Here is a 19,956-nt window from a genome sequence, read left to right on the forward strand (position 1 = left end):
TCTAAAATAGTATAGGTATGTTAGCCAAAGTAGGTAAATCTCATATACAAAGATTTATTAGTGATTTCTTTTAAAAAAACATGAAAATTTTATGAAAAATGAATAAACGTAATGAACTTTTCGTCGAGTTATTAACGGCTCAAACGTAAATTATGCGCTATTTCTGCTCTAAACAGGAATTAAAGATGTAAAGCAAGTCGAATTAGGTCTTATCTTACAGCGCTTTCAGATGGAACGGAGCGTCCGTGACGGACCGTCCGCGACTTCGAGCAAGTACCATGAGCTTATATGAACAATTTCACATAGGTCGCGTATACTCCGTCCGGATGAGCTATCTTGAAAAAACATCCGTGCGGACGCTCTGCGCGTACGGTCCGCTCCATCTGAAAGCGCTGTTACTCTATTTAAAGTTTTTATAGATATACAAACCACATACAAAATATATTATTGAATAAAATAATTAAAGATTAAAAAAAACGGCATTGGCAGAAGGCTCCGCCGCCGCTGCCGTGCCGTTATCTCCAGGTATCTCAGTCGGCGTTCTCCAGTTTTTTTTAATGTAAACAGTCCGAATATAATTTAAATTTATCATGAATTCCTTTAATTTATCTAGCTTGTTTTTTTACCTATTTTGAAATTAAACAAACATATACAGGGTGTTTCAAAAAACATGTTCCATCTCTCGTAGGAAAGTTCCTCACGTAAAAATAAGATTTATTTTTTATATCAACCAATCCAATTCTGCTTTGATTCGTAGCTACAGGTGGTTAAAATAGGGTTCCCAACCGTCCTCTATTCCAGAAACAGTCCTCTTTTTGATCTGATTGTCCTCTTTTCTCTCATGTATTGAAAACTTTGTTGCATACCAACTTCAAAATCTAAAAAATATTCGTTTATCGCCACAATGCTTTAAAGAATTGTTAATCTGTGTCTTTTATGTAATTATATGTTTACTTACTGTTAGTTTATGTCTTGAAAAAAAGTTTTGTTGACAATGGTTTGCTTTATTTTAATAAGTTTTGAGTATAAATATTTTTGTTTGTTTTAAATATTTATCGCATACCGTTTATATAACTTTTTGGTAAAGTCTCGACATTTGAGCGACGTTTCAAAAATGTTTCGCCTGTGCCTGTTTTTATCCTCTCGCCCGTATTTTTTATTTTCAAAGTTGCCAACCCTAGGTTAAGTGTTAGTTTTTTTCCATGCATTTATTATAATTTTCTTCCAAGTGCTTTTAGTAATTTGAGATCGTTTGATGACTGATTTAGTTCTGATCCTGGTCGTTTTTTGTATAAAACAGTGCCACCATCATCGATTTTTTTTTTTCGTTCAATGCGAATCATTTCAATTCGTTCAATGAAAATATCCTGATTATATCCTGGCCTTATCTAACCTGCTCTCACTACCGGTTTCGGGGCCCTACCCCATCATCAGGTGAGCTTGGGTCGTTTCCACAATATGTCGAGCACAGCGCAGAGTATGAAAGGTGGTACGAAAGTACTACCATTGCACGCAAGCCGCTATCTCGCCGATGCGGGACTTAATATATTACCGCTACTTTACGACAAGTGTTTATATACTCTGCGCTATGCTCGACATATTGTGGAAATGACCCAAGCTCACCTAATGATGGGGTAGGGCCCCGAAACCGGTAGTGAGAGCAGGTTGATCCACATTATGTCGAACACAGCGTGGAATTAATTTCTATATTAGCAGTTCAAGGCAAGAAACTCTTATATAATTTTATTATATACCTAAAAACTGCAAGAAATTTATTTTCCATTATTAAATATTGTTGCGGGCCGGTGTGGACTCGACCTAACCTCACAATATGGCCCGCCCTCGGATGACCTTAACATCGCATAGACACCGCAATGATTCATTCGTTCGAGAAGAATCGAGTCCCACTGGAATGGACTAGTACATACGAGAACATTCGAAAACCTTCTCTACGCACCTAACGATCTATGGACTATTCTAGATTTCTTTTGCTGTAGGTATAAAAGCCGGCGGCAGTGGCCTAGAGAGGGCAGTTATAAATATACCAGTGCAGTTGACGCGCTAAAATTCAAAATAAATTCTTAGTTATAAATCGTTTGTAAATAGTTCTATAAGTCTTTTATTGTTATTGTTTTTGTTAATTAGTGTTAAATAAATAGTGTTTAAATAAATTGTGACTTTCTATCCACACGGAACCGACGAAAAACGTAACAATATAAATACACATTTGATATAGGTAGGTACCTATAATTAATTAAGGTACCCGTTTTATGTGCCGCTGAGTGTATAAGGAATTTCTATAGCACTGACTCTGATATACATATGATTAGAAAAGTTATTAGTTTATCATCCATTGTAATTAATTTATAGTTTAATGCGCAATAAAAGGTAATTTATTACCGCAAAGAAATGGGTAACAAAACGTGAACTGCTACAAACCCGACCCTGTCCTCGGTTACGCGTGACATATATTATGGCTGTTGCCACGCCCTTTTGTTACTGCACAGACGTTCTAATAAATTCCCGTGACAAATTCAACATTTATATAAGCTGTTATCACTCGGCTTTAATTAGAGGCCATTTCGCTATCGCACGGAAAATATTGCAAACATAGACAGCATAAACAGGCAGAATAAATTTTCTTAAAAAATGTCTATACCTCTGTGGCAAATTCACCTTTTCAAAGTAGTCCAATCGATGTTTCTCCACTTGGACTGTAAGAAAATCTACAAAATAACTAGTTATTTTTTGTAAACACTGACAAGCTTGTCAGCAGTTATTTACTAACAAACAAATTTGCCTAAAGCGGCAGTTTCACATAGCAGTTGTCTGCTATAGTAATTGAATTTTGTAGTGGGAATTAGGCAACTGCGATAGTTTTTACTGCGACTTCCTGTTTCAGACGATAATCATTGATTTCGTAAATTGTTTTATTTTCAGTGTCGCCGAACACCAAACAGTGATTAGTTATGCAATACCTTGTTTGTTGTTCAAAGAAATGTTATTGGGGAAAAAGCTAGTGTTAAAACAAAAATACTGCAAAAAAATGAGGCCTCCTCGAGCCTCAATGCAAGCTGTGAGACAACGTGGCATGCTGTCAATTAAGTCGTCCAGAATAGGGAATGCAATCCCGCAAATGCTGGATCCCGATCCCTCTGAAATTCCGCGGAATCAAACTTGCGGGATTTACCGTGCGGGATCTGCGGGATTTGCGGGACCGACACATTACTACTGGGTAACCGAATCCAGGCGTATGTGCGTAAGTGAAGAAAAGCGTTTAACAAGTACGTGTGGACAATTTCGTCAAATAAACTGCCGGACATAATTATCCGGACAGGCAAAATTTTAGGGTAAATTTAAAGTTGAATATCTCTTGAACTAAAAAAGATTTTGGGATGCGGTTTGGACCAGGTTTTAGATGCATCTATTGTGATTAAGATGCTATGTGGTTTTCGAAAATATATTTAGCGGTTTTTTAATTTTTTTTTGTTTTAAGAAAATTACCCAAGTAGCATTTTCACGACTTGCGACCACATGTTTACTAAACACAACGTTGGATTAGTTACAAAAAATAGTTAGCTCCCTACCTTTGGTATTAAAATAAATTTAAACGTTTATATAACGTTGTGCCGACGTTGGACTAGTACTACAGCAAAGTAGAAGCTTCTGCGACGTCGAATAAACGTTGTCTTGTAACCTTTTTTGCTTAAGTGATCTTTAGGTGATTCGGACAGCGTAGTTACAACGTTGGACAATATAGAGTGTTCCGACGTCAGTTTCAGGACCTATTCCAACGTTATGCAAACGCCGTCTGGTTTACTAATTCCAACGTTGTTTAGATTTCCTTATTCTTACGTTGGTAGGACGTCGAGTCACTACCTTTTTGCAACTGTATTGAACCATAACCTTAAATCTTAAATTTTCAATTCATTGTTCTGTTCAGTCAGACAGTTCAGTGCTCTTTTTGTTTTAATAAAAAAAACTTAATTAAAATGGGACATAAGAAAGGTACATATAAAACTAAATTTAAATATACATCGACATATATTACCGATAGTTTATCCACTCCCTCGTTTATTTAGATTATAGAGGGCGGCACAAGCTAGACTCTAGGATGACTAAATTAGGCAATTTTGCGACTAGTATACTACCTGTTAAGGCCGAACTGCGACTTTATTAGTCCAGTATGCGACTACTCGAACTACTCCATCTTAATCTCCAAAACAACAAAGCGAAAGCCGCCATGTTGTTAAATAAGAAAATGTTTCGTTCCTAAAATAGCAATTCCTGCTTTTTGAATACATTAACTTGAAATATTTGACCCTAAAAAACACGCGGAAACAATTTTTTCGACTGCGAATAAATTATTCTCATTTTACTAAAAAAAAATTCAAGAAAATTTTTAAAACTTCTTTAATTTTAAGGCCCATTAGTATTTTTCAAAGTAGAAACAATACATTTATCAATAAAGTTGTTTGCGTTTAACTTTTTTGCCTTTGGTAACGAGTTACAGAGTCGGTTAAGGTGTTTCAATAAATTATGATCTTCAAACATCCTCCACACTTAAATACTTTTGTTTTGTTTTCCTGCACTGTCATCTGACATATGTCTCTAACTAAATCATAAAAATAATATTTTTACTATAATTATCCCAAGTTAGGATAAAACGCGACTTAGACGCCATATTAATTTTGTATTTCTGTAAATTAGGATTTTAAACAACGTTGCAGTTTGTACTAAATTAGGCTTCTAGCCAACGTCGGTATCCAACGTCGTTTCGACCCAAAAATTATTCTCCAAACTAGTGCAGACTAGGGTTGGCACGAGGTTGTACCGATGCGCCCCGACGTTTGGTCGCGTGACACAACGTTGTCCCGACGTCCAAATGCTGCTTGGGTACGAGGTTTTTTCGAAAAATATGCATTTTTAGTCATACGTATGGTCCTAAATGGTACAAAAGGCTTTGTACATTCTGCATATGCCAAAAAATTATTGATATAGAGTGTATCTAAAAGCAGATAACTAACACAAGTTAAAAAACTTCAACATCAGAAAAATATTGTTATTTATAAAATAAGTAGATAAATTATAATTACATTAAGTTTATTTAATATTAAATATATTTTTTGAACACCCTGTATACATCGGTCCAAATTTCTGTACAGCTAGTTTAAGATACACGCTATATCAGTATATTGTGGGCCTATGCAAAATGTACAATGCCTTTTGTACCATTTAGGACCAAATCTATGACAATAAATGCATATTTTTCGAAAAAACCTCGTGTTTTCCTTAAAACAAAAAATTTAAAAAAAAACACCAAATTGTTTTTTTCTAATTTCAATACAGATTAATTGTACATAGTTAAAATTTCGATTTTTCAAAAATTGTGAATTTTCGGTTAAAAAGATTCTTGGACAAATTTGTACACTATTATTACGTCGTATTACGTATAGTATTACGTGGAATGTAAACCAGTTAATCACTAAAATGAGTGTCAGTTTAGTTTACAAAGAGAATAAAGGCTCAAGTTTAGTTTGGGATTATTGTTTACAGTCCCGTAACTTTGCGGATCCGCGGGATTGATTGCTTTAATCCCGCAAGTTTGCGGGATTGAGATTTTGGTGCGGGATTGCATTCCCTAGTCATGACTACCTACTCTACATTACATATGATGTTCCAGGATTGTCTTTACAAGAGGAAAGCCATCTTTATTATTGATATTTTGAGAAAAATGCATTCTTCATAAAAAATGTTGCTTGTTCTAAAATGGTTAATCCCATTTATACTTATCCAAATTTCCATACCTTCCGAGTACTCGCTTCGACGGTACATATATACTAAAATTGGAACGATACAGAGAATATTAGCATGGCCCCTGCGCAAGGATGACACGCAAAATCCTAAAGCGTTCCACATACCGTTTTAGAGAAAACATGAAAATATAGTTCAATTTTTCCTATACATCAAAACGCGTTTCTATAGTGATATAATTTCGTTTTCAATCTTTGATATACTCTGTTTTTTTTCTCAGGTAAGATTTCGACAGACGATGACAGAAGAAAAGCAGATGACGTCCCATACCAATCTATTTATTTTACTAAAAAAAGTTTCTAATAATTTTAAGTTATCTATGGATGGGTTTAAATATAAATCCGTCATACGTCGTGTCTTGTTGTTTTTAATCAGTTTTATTGGTTTATTTAAAAAATGACAGATCGTATTTCAATTTTATTGGTTTGACGGAACGATGAACGATAAACGGACGCCGATGCGTATGAACTCGCTTTTAGATTTTTGTCATTTTTGACGCTTGTCAAAGTCTTGCCAAATTATAGGTTATAATTTTGTGTCAACTTTTGTTAAATACCTTGCGTTTTGGAAGATGATGCATTTTGATTCGTATTATTACGTGTGTTTTGTGTCTTTCAAGTCAAGTGGAGGAAAAATCGAGTGAAAATTAACTGTAGACTCAGAGCACAGTTTATGGTTAATACTCGCTCCCCAGGCAGAAAGTCTTATACACCCCATCGTTAAAGTTTGTATACCATCTCGTCGTAGATAAGTGCATCTCGTATATGGTAGAAGGATCAAACTAAACACATACTAAAAACTGGAGTAGCTATAAAATATCGACATCACACGATATGTAAATAATGGATTTTAATACTGCAAAAATTAAGATTAAAGTTAATTAATCAACCTTTAAGGTATAAAATTTGGTAAGTGTTATTATTAATAAAATAGTTTGTTTTATTTACCTATGTTGTTTTATTTATTCCTGTGGAATATTACAAATTTGTATTTGTACATAAGTTATATTGATAAATATAATCATAAATGCGGGTAGTTTCATAAAGCTTGAAAGTAAAAAATAGTTCTTTTTTATATTTTTTGGTATGTAGTGTCTTATTCTTGTTTGTTTTGTATTAACACATACCGGTTTTATTAAATAAAATAACTCGATTACATTTTTTTCAGTTTTATACAGTTTTTTTCACAATATTTTGAAGTAATCACTTGTCATCTTGTCAATCAAATTTTAAATATTTCCTGCTATGCGTTCCAGTTGTACCAACTTATTTCTTTGTAAAATAAAATAAACTACTTTGAAATTAAAATGACAGACACATCTATCACTGTCAAGGATCTTCTCGTTGGACAGACTATAGATTGTTATTGATAGAGTCATATTTTTACTTGTGTCTAGCCCTAGCAGGCAACTATTAAGCCCGACCAATCACGTTAGAGTTCTTGACAAACACAAATGAATTAACACCCTTCAAATAACCACGCTAACCAACCTGATTGGTCAAGCTTAATAGTTGACTGCTAGGGCTAGACACTTCTCATATTTTTTGCTGTTTTAAGACATCAAAGAAGCACAAAATTTATTTAGTTCAATAGGAAAAGGTGATAATTATTATCGGAAAATGTGATACTTTTACAACAGCAAAAAATACGACAAAATAAAACACTAAATCACAACAATACACCAAAACACTTTTACTTTTACACTGGACGCGCGTTTCGCTAACCACGTTAGCATCATCAGCAGATGATTAAAAACTGTCAATCGTTTGCCACTGTTATAGTGCAAAGCATGCCCGTGTTTTAGCTTTTTTCGTGCCATTACCACTGGACAAATGCCCCATTGTTTGGCCTTGCTGGACAACTCTTTTTGTCGAACTGCATCAATAACTGTTTTCTTTTTAGTAGCAAAACTCAATTGTGGCAGTAAAATTGAAAAACTGTTTTCTTCGGTAATTTTTTTCCAAATGTGTTTAATTAGAAAAAAAACGCAAGAGAAACGTATCAAATTTACAAGAACAAGTACAAAAACAAATTGTAAACACCACCGCCATATTAAACTTGAAATATGAAAACATCAAACCAAAGCAATGCGCTAGCCGAAGTGGAACTTCAATGCTGGCGTCGAATTATATTACAAACGTAAACATGTTTTCTAGGTTGCGTGTGAAAGTGCTACTCGGCCAGCGAATTCATTACGAATGCAGCTTTAGGGTTGAAACCCAAAAATCAGCAAAAAAAGCTCTAAATATAAAATTAAAGAAGCTTCTCTAATCAAATTAAATATAAATAAAGAATTGCTCAAGCGTATTTGTTAAAATTTCCTATACAGACATTTTTTATTCATTTTTTAGAAAATACTTCCGATACAAGTCTCTCTCTCTCTTTTGGTCTTACCTCATTAGTTAACTGTCATCTAGTAGTAATTATTAATTTTAATTTTAATTTTATTTGATACTGGCGTGTACCAGCGACTTCGTTGGCGTCGAATTCATCATTTGTAATGGTGATGATAAAGCAAAGCAAGAATTTCCATTAACATACAAACTGGATAAAATTTCCTCACATTTATGTCAGCATGAGAAAAAACAATATGGCGATATTATTTCATAACTTGGTAATATTTGAGGGATAGTTTCATCTCGTTGGAATCTGACTTTCGAACAAACCCGTCTGCCAAAAATAAGCTTTTTACGTCAAGCAGTTTAAGCAGAATCAACTTTTTGGAACACCCTGTATGATTTTTTAAAAAATTTCACGCCTTAATTGTCAGAAATACCAACAGACTCATCAGGGCCTCCTCACTCCCGGAAAATCTGAAACCAAAACTAATTAACTCGGAAGATAAACTACCACGCCTTTATGGGCTACCAAAAATTCATAAAGCCAGTGTCCCACTTAGACTAATAGTGAGTGCTCCAGGATCGCCTACTTACAACTTGGCAAATACTTGACTACGATTCTTCAACCGAAAGTCGGCAACACAAACTCTTATGTGAAGGACTCAACGCATTTCGTTCAAAAGCTAAAAGATCTAGAACTGGAACCATCTGACATTATGGTAAGCTTCGATGTGGTATCCCTATTCACGAGAGTACCCCTAGGCGAGTCAATGTATCTAATCAGGGAATCATTCCCACCTGACATCGCGGAGCTCTTCCGAGTGTGTCTGACGGGTAGCTATTTCTTATGGAACGGCAATTATTATGAACAAACAGAAGGTGTCGCAATGGGCAGCCCAATCAGCCCAATAATTGCTAATTTTTTTATGGAGAGATTCGAAGAAAAAGCGCTAGAGTCATCCATTCTGAAGCCCGCTGTATGGTTTCGTTATGTGGACGATACATTTGTTGTTTGGATCATAAAATTTACCATGGAAACCGAAGTAAACAACCAACTGGCCTTCCTCGATGTGCTTGTCAAGAGAAATGGCGACCATTTAGATCACACAGTGTATCGAAAACCCACTCATACAGACCGGTACTTGCACAAACTGTCAAATCACCATCCAAGCCAAAAACAGGGGATTATCGGAACATTAGCAAATAGGGCAAGACGCATTTGTGCTAAGGAACACATCCAAGAGGAACTAAGCCATTTAAATAAAGCCTTTCTTGTCAATGGCTATAAAGACAGAGAAATAAATGCGGCGCTGGCACCTAGGCAGGGGAGACCTGAACAGGAAAACACCGTTAATAAGGCCTTCCTACCAGGTCACCGATAGGATTGGTAAAGTTCTCAAGAAGCATAACATCAAAACCATATACAAACCTACCCGGAAAATAAAGGACTGATTAAGACCAGCCAAAGACAAAAGGGAACCATTATCCTCTGCAGGAATCTACCGTATACCTTGTTCCTGCGGTAGCGTATGTATTGGAACTACCAAACGCTCAGTAGGAACGAGACTTACAGAACACAAGAGAAGCTGCAGATTAGGTCAAACAGAGAAGTCGGCCGTAGCAGAACATGCTCTAAGAGATTTTTGGTGACCACAATATCCAATTCGAAGACACCCAAGTCATTGCCACAACATCTGGATATCATCCTCGTCTTGTCAGGGAAGCTGTTGAAATTCACAAACATCCAAATAATTTCAACAGGAAGGAAGAAACTTTCTACCTTAACAGAATTTGGCATCCAGCTATATCTAGGACCAAAGTAGCAGCACAGAGAAGTAGACCAGTTCCGGAAGAACTACCACCGGAACAAGCCACGCCCCCTCCGCCGACGCGGGGGCATCAGGCTAGTGTGAGTAGTCGGAGCAAACACACCTCTGAAGATGCTAGCCACTCGTGCTAGCGAAACGTCAGGAACCAATTCCAAACGACGACGGCCTAATAACCCGAAAAACAACATTTCTTCAAACGATGGCCGCGAAAGCCTAAACAACTACATTAAATTATACTTGTTCAAGCGTTTTTCCGAAAGACTAACCGTTTTTTAAATAACAAATATTGTAATATTTGAGGGGCGTTTTCACCCTCTTGGAATTTGAGATTCGAGAAACCCCTCCTTATCGAACCTCTACACCCCACAGTCAATCCGTTTGCCAAAAATCAGCTTTAAACGTCAAGCAGTTTAAGCAGAATCGTGATTAGTCAATGGTAATATTTTATAAAACACCCTGTATAAATTTATAAAAATCTTAAAATATGTAAAACAACAAAATAAAAAATATGTGTTTAAGAGTTTTTCCGAAAAACTCACCGGTTTTTAAATATAAAATATTTTAATATTTGAGGGATAGTTTCACCCCCTTAGAATTCGAGTTTCGAAAAATCCCTTCTTATCGAACCTCTACACCCTAAAGTCAATCTGTTTTCCAAAAATCAGCTTTTTACGTCAAGCGCTCTAAACAGGATCGTGATTAATCAATGACCAGATTTTTCGAAACACCCTGTATATATTTTTTAAAAATCTTAAGATATGTAAAAAACAAACTAAAATATACGTGTTTAAGCGTTTTTTCGGAAACTTGACCGTTTTTTAAATAAAAAATATTGTAATATTTGAGGGGTGGTTTCGCCCTCTTGGAACTGGAATTTCGAAAAATCCCTTCTTATCGAACCTCTACACCCTAGAATCAACCTGTATGCCAAAATTGAGCTTCTTACGTTGAGTCGTTTGAGCAGGACCGTGATTAATCAGTATCTCAGTCACTTAAGGATTTTATATATTAGTATAGATTGGATTATCAGAATATTAGCTGTGATAAAAATTATGTTTTCTATATTCTTTTTTTTTACTTTTCATCGGAGGAAGATAAAACCTCTAAAACGTTAATCATTTTTTGTTAGATAGACAAATTTGTTTTTGATTTTTTCAATTTATACTTCTCTTTTGTCACCTTGCAACTAATATACTTAAAAAGAAACAATTTTATTTTTAACATTTCCTTATTTAATAACATACTTTTTTAAGATACCTTTTCAACCGACTGAACTTACAAAACTGGAAAACGAAATAGTTACTTAAACCGCATCCAATATCAGAGAAGTGAAAAGCTCAATGGAAGAGAAAATTACGATCTTCTAATAACGGTGGCTTTTTAACAAGTTTCGTCTTGAAAGACCCCGACGAAATATATATTCTTTCCCATCTTTATACAGCATTATCGATAATAGAAAATTTAAAACCGGAAAATATATAATTTTGGAACTTAATTTAACTTTGTCGAGAAAAGCAGGAAATTCTGCTCGAAGAATTTGAGTTATGTCTGGAACTTTGTATCGACTACATTTTCGAAATTGCTAAATTAATTTAATTTAGATCGGGATTTATAAATACCATAAATCAACAAGAATTGCGATATAAAATTGTAAAGAGCTGTATACAGGGTGCTACAAATTCGAGGTACGAGCATTGGTATCTCGGAAACCGTAATAGATACGAAGATGATTAAATTGGGGCAAAGTTGCGCCTTGGGCTGTTCACCAAGATGCCATCAAAAAAGTTTTAAAAAATTCAAGGATTGCTGAGTTTTTTGGAAAAAAACGGATTTTTTTTGAAAACTAATTTTATTTTTTTGTGTATATTAATAAATAGTATTTTCTTGCCTTTAGCTGTGTATTTTTACTAATTTCGAAAAATCGAAAATAGAGAAAAAAGATAAAAAAGTAAAAACTTTACGACAAGTAAAACAATTTCTCTTTTTACTTTTTATTTTCTTTTTTTCTCTAGTTTCGATTTTTCGAAATTAGAAAAAATACACAGCTAAAGGCAAATTTCTTCTTGCCTTTAGCTGTGTATTTTTACTAATTTCGAAAAATCGAAAATAGAGAAAAAAGATAAAAAAGTAAAAACTTTACGACAAGTAAAACAATTTCTCTTTTTACTTTTTATTTTCTTTTTTTCTCTAGTTTCGATTTTTCGAAATTAGAAAAAATACACAGCTAAAGGCAAGAAGAAATTATGTTTTTTAACTAAAAACTAAAAAAAATTCCGAATTTTTCGCGAAGAAAACCTCATAGACGTGTTTCTGGGGTTGAACTATAAAACCAGTTAAAATACTTGCACTTATTTCTTGGACACCTTGTATAAAAGTAATACAAAATAAATTTCATTCATTTTTTTCAATTTCTTCGTCACAATTTTGTCAATCATGATACGCACTTTATGTAATATATTTATATACTCGAAAATCTTTAATTAGAACTATAATTAGTCAGTATACTGATATCATTTTTTTTATATGTTACTCCTAATCAACCATATTTCAACAGCTTAAGACAAACAATATAACATAACAATCCCACAAACCTTAATGTAAAAAACAAAAATTACCATGAAGAAGACACCAACATTTTTTCGTAATTTTTGCATTAAAACTATGCTTTTGCTTTTGGTCCTAGTCAATATAAAGTAAGTTGTGTTCTCGAAACAGACCTTCTTGACATAAGATTTGCTTCATTTAATCTTCTTCTTACAGTCCACTCACTTACATGTACGTTCCTTAGGTGCAGTTTATTAGAAATTTGAAAAGCTGGCAAACGCCGGATTTTTAGCGATAAACTTACAATAAGTCGATCGTCTCGATTCGAAGTTCTCATACGAAGGTTTCTGGACATCTAGCATGTGAACTTGTCTCGGAGAAGTGACTGCATTGTACGTTGTACACACCTATATCTGTTAGCGACATAATTTTGTTTTCTCTCAACTTGAATTTAAAGCAACTGTAACTGATACAACTTCTGGACTTAAGACCCAAGCAGCATTTGGACGTCAGGACAACGTTGTGTCACGCGACCAAACGTCGGGGCGCAACGTCGGCCCAACCTCCTGCCAACCCTAGTCTGCACTAGTTTGGAGAATAATTTTTGGGTCGAAACGACGTTGGATACCTACGTTAGCTAGCAGCCTAATTTAGTACAAACTGCAACGTTATTTAAAATCCTAATTCACAGAAATACAAAACTATAATAATATGGCGTCTAAGTCGCGTTTTATCCTAAATTGGGATAATTATAGTAAAAATGTTATTTTTATGATTTAGTTAGAGACATATGCCAGATGGCAGTAAAGGAAAACAAAACAAAAGTATTTAAGTGTGGAGGATGTTTGAAGATCATAATTATTGAAACACTTTAACCAACTCTGTAACTCGTCACCTAAGGCAAAAAAGTTAAACGCAAACAACTTTATTGATAAATGTATTGTTTCTACTTTGAAAAATACTAATGGGCCTTAAAATTAAAGAAGTTTTAACAAATTTCTTGATTTTTTTTTAGTAAAATGTGAATAATTTATTGGCAGTCGAAAAAAAATTCCGCGTGTTGTTTAGGGTCAAATATTTCAAGTTATTAGAGAACAACGGTATACGGTCGAGTCGGCCTACAAACACATAATCGTTTACGTACGCATGCACATTTCTTATATTTTTTATTTTTTATACACGTAAAAGATTCTTTACGTCTACGTATACGTGCCAGCAGCGGCCGACTCGACCGTATGCCGTTGTTCTCTAATGTATTAAAAAAGCAGGAATTGCTATTTTAGGAACGAAACATTTTCTTATTCAACAACACGGCGGCTTTCACTTTGTTGTTTTGGAGATTAAGATGGAGTAGTTCGAGTAGTCGCATACCTGGACTAATAAAGTCGCAGTTCAGCCTTAACAGGTAGTATACTAGTCGCAAGATTGCCTAATTTAGCCATCCTAGAGTCTAGCTTGTGCCGCCCTCTATATTCTAAATAAACGAGGGAGTGGATAAAGTATCGGTAATATGTCGATATACCACTTATATTTAAATTTAGTTTTATATGTGCCTTTCTTACGTCCCATTTTAATTTTTTTTTATAAAACCAAAAACAGCACTGAACTGTCTAACTGAACAGAACAATGAATAATAGTTTAGAGAGTGGTGAATCGCGGGGTAAACTGTTGGGAGATTGCGCTTTTAGCGCCCTCTAGTTGGCTACAGGAACGAACTATGAAAGAGCGGGAGATTTAAATTATTATTATACTTATTATTTTAAGGCAATTAAAACTAAGAGTGCCCTTAACCAAAAACAGTGAAATAAATGGAGATACCTACTCAAATTTTATATTATCATGATACTAAAGGATATAAATACAGCATTTATAATCCTTTTACACCTTTTTATTCAAAGTCTTACATGTTAATATAAAATTTGACTCTCTCCATTTATTTCACTATTTTTGGTTAAGGGCACTCTTAATTTTAATTTTCCTTTTTTTATGGGAAAACGATTAAATGGGAAGAATTGAATGGGAATGGAAAGAATGACCAATTATTGTATTTTGTATTAATTTATAATACCCCTATTCTACTAAATATCTAGCTACATTGTACTTACAGTTAAATAGCTACATTGTACTAGTTATATACATATTTACAGTTTTATGATGGCTATTATTTCTTTTCATCGTGCTATCAATTGATTCGCTCCGACTTGAGTACTATACCTCGAGATAGCTCCAGGAATTATTTATCTTTACAGGCCTAGAATATGAAGATTCACAGTAGAATTTTTGGTTTTACTGCCTATTAGAAACAAACCTACCCTCCTACATAAAGGGACATACAATTATGCCTTGTTCTCAGCCATGATATTCCTTCCATTCTATATCCAACATCCAACTTAGCAGACCTTCTGGTTCACAACAGGGCCTAGACTGGCCGGATGATATTTTAACAGAATAGCCCTTGATATCTCTTTCACACTTTCATATAATAATTAAATAGGAGGGCTGGATGGTATAATTTCTAGAAAGAATAGCCTGTGAAATAAAAACTTCTGCATGGACATTACCTTTCTTACCTTTGTCTGCTATTTTTTAATAAAAAACAACTGTTTAGTTTGCACAAAAATAAAATTAACAATCAAAAATTTCTTAAAAAATGACCAAGCCTTTTACTACGCCATGTGCCGGTTTTTGAACAAACAACAAACAAAAGAATGAGGTTAGCGGCGTTGCCAATGTCAATTTTCTAAACTACCCAAAAATCTAAATTAAATTCGCCAATTTGGGGAGAAAAATGTCCCGATTGACCAAAAATTCCCCATATGATTATTTTAACAAAAAAAAATAATTTTAGTAAAAATACAATATTTTATATGTTAGAGGGATTAAACTGTAAATTACCTCCTTGTTTTTTAATCCGTTCCCTAGTAGTCATTAAATAATTTGAGGTCACTAAATTTTCTTTCAACTGAAGCATTTGCAAAGGGAAGCACAAGTAAAAAGCAGATTATAATTTTTAAGTTGGGAAAGATATATCGTCCCGCTCCGTTTTTAAAGCTAAAAATTTTACGCCATATTGCGTAAAATTTAAAATAACTCCCCTTATTTTCGCCGCCTATTGCTAATCCCCACAAAATTCTTTCGACTAGTGTCGAAACACAGATAGCTAGATGGACGTATTTCGGCACTTGCGTCGATGCGCTACAGGAACATTTGCCTGCGCGTCGTATGTCTTCTGGCAGTCTTTTAATTTTTCTGTTTGTCTATGGTTATGGTTCAATACAGTTGCAAAAAGGTAGTGGCTCGACGTCTTACCAACGTAAGAATAAGGAAATCTAAACAACGTTGGAATTAGTAAAACAGACGACGTTTGCATAACGTTGGAATAGGTCCTGAAAGTGACGTCGGAAAACTCTTTATTGCCCAACATTGTAACTACGTTGTCCGAATCACCTAAAGATCACTTAAGCAAAAAAGGTTACAAGACAACGTTTATTCGACGTCGCAGAAGCTTTTACTTCGTTGTGGTACTAGTTCAACGTCGGCACAACGTTACAACAACGTTTACATTTATTTTAATACCCAAGGTACAGAGCTAACTATTTTTTGTAACTAATCCAACGTTGTGTTTAGTAAACATGTGGTCGCAAGTCGTGAAAATGCTACTTGGGGACAATCTCTACTAGAGTAACTTCGCATCGCAATAGCCATAATGGAGGTATAAAAGCACTTATTATAATTTAGTTTTAGAAAAACTTTCTATTTTCTTAACTAATAAATATGGTACAAATAAGTTTTGATTGGTATATTTAAGTCTAATCCACGTACAAAAATTGTTTTTATTTCCTACAAGCCGAGAAGCTTAATCAAGCAGCTTCTAACAAAATTCTCACAAACAAATAAAATAATTAAGTGAAAGAGGCAAAGCCGCAGGGATACATTACAGTTCATCAGTGTCTTTTCAGCGAACGGCCTTTTGGGCATCGTATTCAGTTTTCCTTCAGATCCAATAGTGAAAGAAAAAAGCATTAATGAAGAAAGGAACTGGTGGAGAATAAGGAAAAACTCCATCGGAAGTCGAATAAAGTCACGGTTTTAGAAAAGTTTTAAACGTTGCTCAGAGGGAATATCAAATAATTCTTTGTTTGGTTGAAATTACTCTGCGTTGTGAAATATCACGATTCAATTAGGAAATTAGCGGTACAATAGTTCCTAATTTATACGTATTAGTGAAAAACTTTTTTAATTTGTCTTATTTTATTATTTCATTAAAAGAATCAGAATTCACGAAGAAAAAAGGGGTTTATATATACAGACCGGATCACCGTAGTTTGGTGATGATAAAGCAAAGCAAGAATTTCCATTAACATACAAACTGGATAAAATTTTCTCACATTTATGTCAGCATGAGAAAAAATAATATGGCGATATTATTATATAACTTGGTAATAATTGAGGGGTAGTTTCATCTCGTTGGAATTTGACTTTCGAAAAATCCGTTTGCCAAAAATAAGCTTTTTACGTCAAGCAGTTTAAGCAGAATCGTGGTTAAGAAATTACCCAACTTTTTGGAACACCCTGTACAATTTTTTAAAAAAATTTAAAATTAGTAAAAATACCAAATAAATTATGCTTGTCCAAGCGTTTTCCCGAAAGACTAACCGTTTTTTAAATAACAAATATTGTAATATTTGAGGGGCGTTTTCACCCTCTTGGAATTTGAGATTCAAGAAACCCCTCCTTATAATAATAATAATAATAATAATAAATGTCTTTATTTAAGTCAGTTATAATAACAAATAATGATTACATAAATTTTTAGACGGCGAGATCTAGCATAGCTACTCCATCTAACCGTCGCAGGAAATATGTATAAAGATATAAACAAAATATTTATCCATCTATATGCAAATAGGTTCTCCCATTTCTTAAAAAAGAATGTATTTTATTTTTAAATAGTACTTCCTTTAATTTATATTTAAAACTAATTATACTTGGCGAATTGTTACAGTATCTGGTAACGAATTGAACAGTTTAGCGCCGTTGTAGCTAAATGACCTTTGGAATAATGCAGTGGAGTGTTTTGGTATTACTAATTTATTATTATAGCGGGTGTGCATGCCGTGAACTTCAGACCCCTTTATAAGCTTTTGTCGAAGATAAGTTGGAAGACCGGTACTCAATATCTTAAATACCAAAGTTGACAAGTGAGCAGTATATCGTTCCTCCAGAGTAAGCCAACCTGACATGCCAAAGAGCGGTGTAACATGGTCGTACTTTCTAATACCGTAGCTGAATTTCAAACAATAATTTTGTAGCTTCTGCAGACTTAATTTTTGACTTGAAGTCAAAGCTGGCCAATACACTGTGTCACAATAGGACTGACAAGAAAGAATCAACGCATCACACAATTTAAGTTTAATATCTGAATTTAAATAGTCTTTATGCAAATACAGTTGTTTGAGTTTACCATAACTTGACTGAAGCAATCTAGAAATATGAGTTTCAAATCTAAGTCCAACATCCAAATATAAACCGAGATTACGACAGCAGTCAGTACTGTTTATAATATCATTATTAATTTTGATCTTAAAATTAGTATTATCAATAATATTTTTCCTATTCCTCCCAAGCAGTACCATCTGAGTTTTTTTTGCATTAAGAACTAGACCGTGTGCACTAGAAATTTTGTATATCTCCGCCAAATCTGAATTAATTAGTGCCACTGCACTGTTAGATCGAACCTCCTCAAAAGAAAAATACAACTGAAAATCATCGGCGTATTGATGGGAGGAACAATATTCGAGGCATTTACAAAAGTCTGCAGTGTAAATTGTAAATAATAGTGGTCCCAGAATACTGCCCTGTGGAACACCTCTAGTAATTGATACAGTATCTGATGATTTACCATTACTAAAATTCACTTTCTGCTCTCTATTCTCTAAATAACTTTGAAAGAAATTAACTGTGCTACTATCTAATCCAAAATATGACAATTTTTTGCATAAAATAGTATGGTCTATAGTGTCGAATGCTTTGCTATAATCTAGCAAGACCAAACAAGTGTTTTCATGTTTATCATATGCTCGGAAAATATTATCAGTGACATCTAGCAGAGCTGTATTAGTACTATGATGAGGGCGAAATCCGGACTGCGTACTTGGAAGTATATTGTTTTTCGCTAAAAACAGACTAAGTTGCTCATGGACTACTTTTTCTAATATTTTTGAAAGTGTAGGCAGTATACTGATGGGCCTAAAATGAGAAATTAAAGTAGGTTTTGAAATCTTGGGAATGGGTATTATTTGAGACTGCTTCCAAGCAGATGGAAATTCATTTAACGACAAACATTTATTAATAAGAAATGCAATATGAGGTGTATCGAACAATATATGTGTTATCGAACCTCTACCCCCCACAGTCAGTCCGTTTGCCAAAAATCAGCTTTAAACGTCAAGCAGTTTAAGCAGACTCGTGATTACTCAATGGTCATATTTTATGAAACACCCTATATGAATTTATAAAAAATCTTAAAATATGTAAAACAACAAAATAAAATATACGTGTTTAAGAGTTTTTCCGAAAAACTCACCGGGTTTTAAATTAAAAATATTTTAATATTTGAGGGATAGTTTCACCCCCTTAGAATTCGAGTTTCGAAAAATCCCTTCTTATCGAACCTCTACACCCTAAAGTCAATCTGTTTTGTAAAAATCAGCTTTTCACGTCAAGCGCTTTAAGCAGGATCGTGATTAATCAGTGACCAGATTTTTCGAAACACCCTGTATACATTTTTAAAAAATCTTAAAATATGTAAAAAAACAAAATAAGATATACGTGTTTAAGCGTTTTTTCGGAAACTTGACCGTTTTTTAAATAAAAAATATTGTAATATTTGAGGGGTGGTTTCACCCTCTTGGAACTGGAATGTCGAAAAATCCCTTCTTATCGAACCTCTACACCCTAGAATCAACCTGTATGCCAAAATTGAGCTTCTTACGTTGAGTGGTTTGAGCAGGATCGTGATTAATCAGTATGTCAGTCACTTAAGGATTTTATATATTAGTACAGATTTCAAATGCTGCCAAATAATATAAACAAATTTAAAAGTAGTACCTCGTAGGTAATTATATATAGAGAAACAATGGTTACACTCGTTGAATTTGACACTTTATATCAATTTAATAGTGAGTAATAACTTTTCGTCCGTACCTGTATAAAAGTACTGAGTAAAAAAATATACATTTACGACGTTTTTTTACTTAAAAAAGGTATCTTAAAGTAAAACATTACTGATAAACCTTCATGGTAAACGTGTATGCACTAGAAAAAATGCTCTCACAAACCTACAATAAATTAATCCATCTTTAAACTAACGCAAATGCTACATTTAAATTAAATTAATCTTGTACAAATTCAACATCCCCACCACTCTG

General features: G+C 34.1%; 1 protein-coding gene and 1 non-coding gene across 2 annotated transcripts; both read left to right on the forward strand.

Annotated features, from left to right (window-relative positions):
• The first annotated feature begins 5,814 nt into the window (after positions 1-5,814).
• Positions 5,815-5,923, forward strand: LOC115876575. Its single transcript, XR_004049168.1, has one exon. It is a non-coding gene; the product is annotated as a U6 spliceosomal RNA (small nuclear RNA).
• A 2,946-nt stretch (positions 5,924-8,869) lies between these two features.
• On the forward strand, positions 8,870-9,535 carry LOC115876552. Its single transcript, XM_030892362.1, has one exon. The coding sequence runs from the start codon at positions 8,870-8,872 to the stop codon at positions 9,533-9,535; it is 666 nt and encodes a 221-aa protein (XP_030748222.1).
• The last annotated feature ends 10,421 nt before the right edge of the window (positions 9,536-19,956 follow it).

Source organism: Sitophilus oryzae, unplaced genomic scaffold (genome assembly GCF_002938485.1).
Source record: "Sitophilus oryzae breed Bouriz unplaced genomic scaffold, Soryzae_2.0 scaffold_1436_pilon_pilon, whole genome shotgun sequence".
Classification (NCBI taxonomy): domain Eukaryota; kingdom Metazoa; phylum Arthropoda; class Insecta; order Coleoptera; family Curculionidae; genus Sitophilus; species Sitophilus oryzae.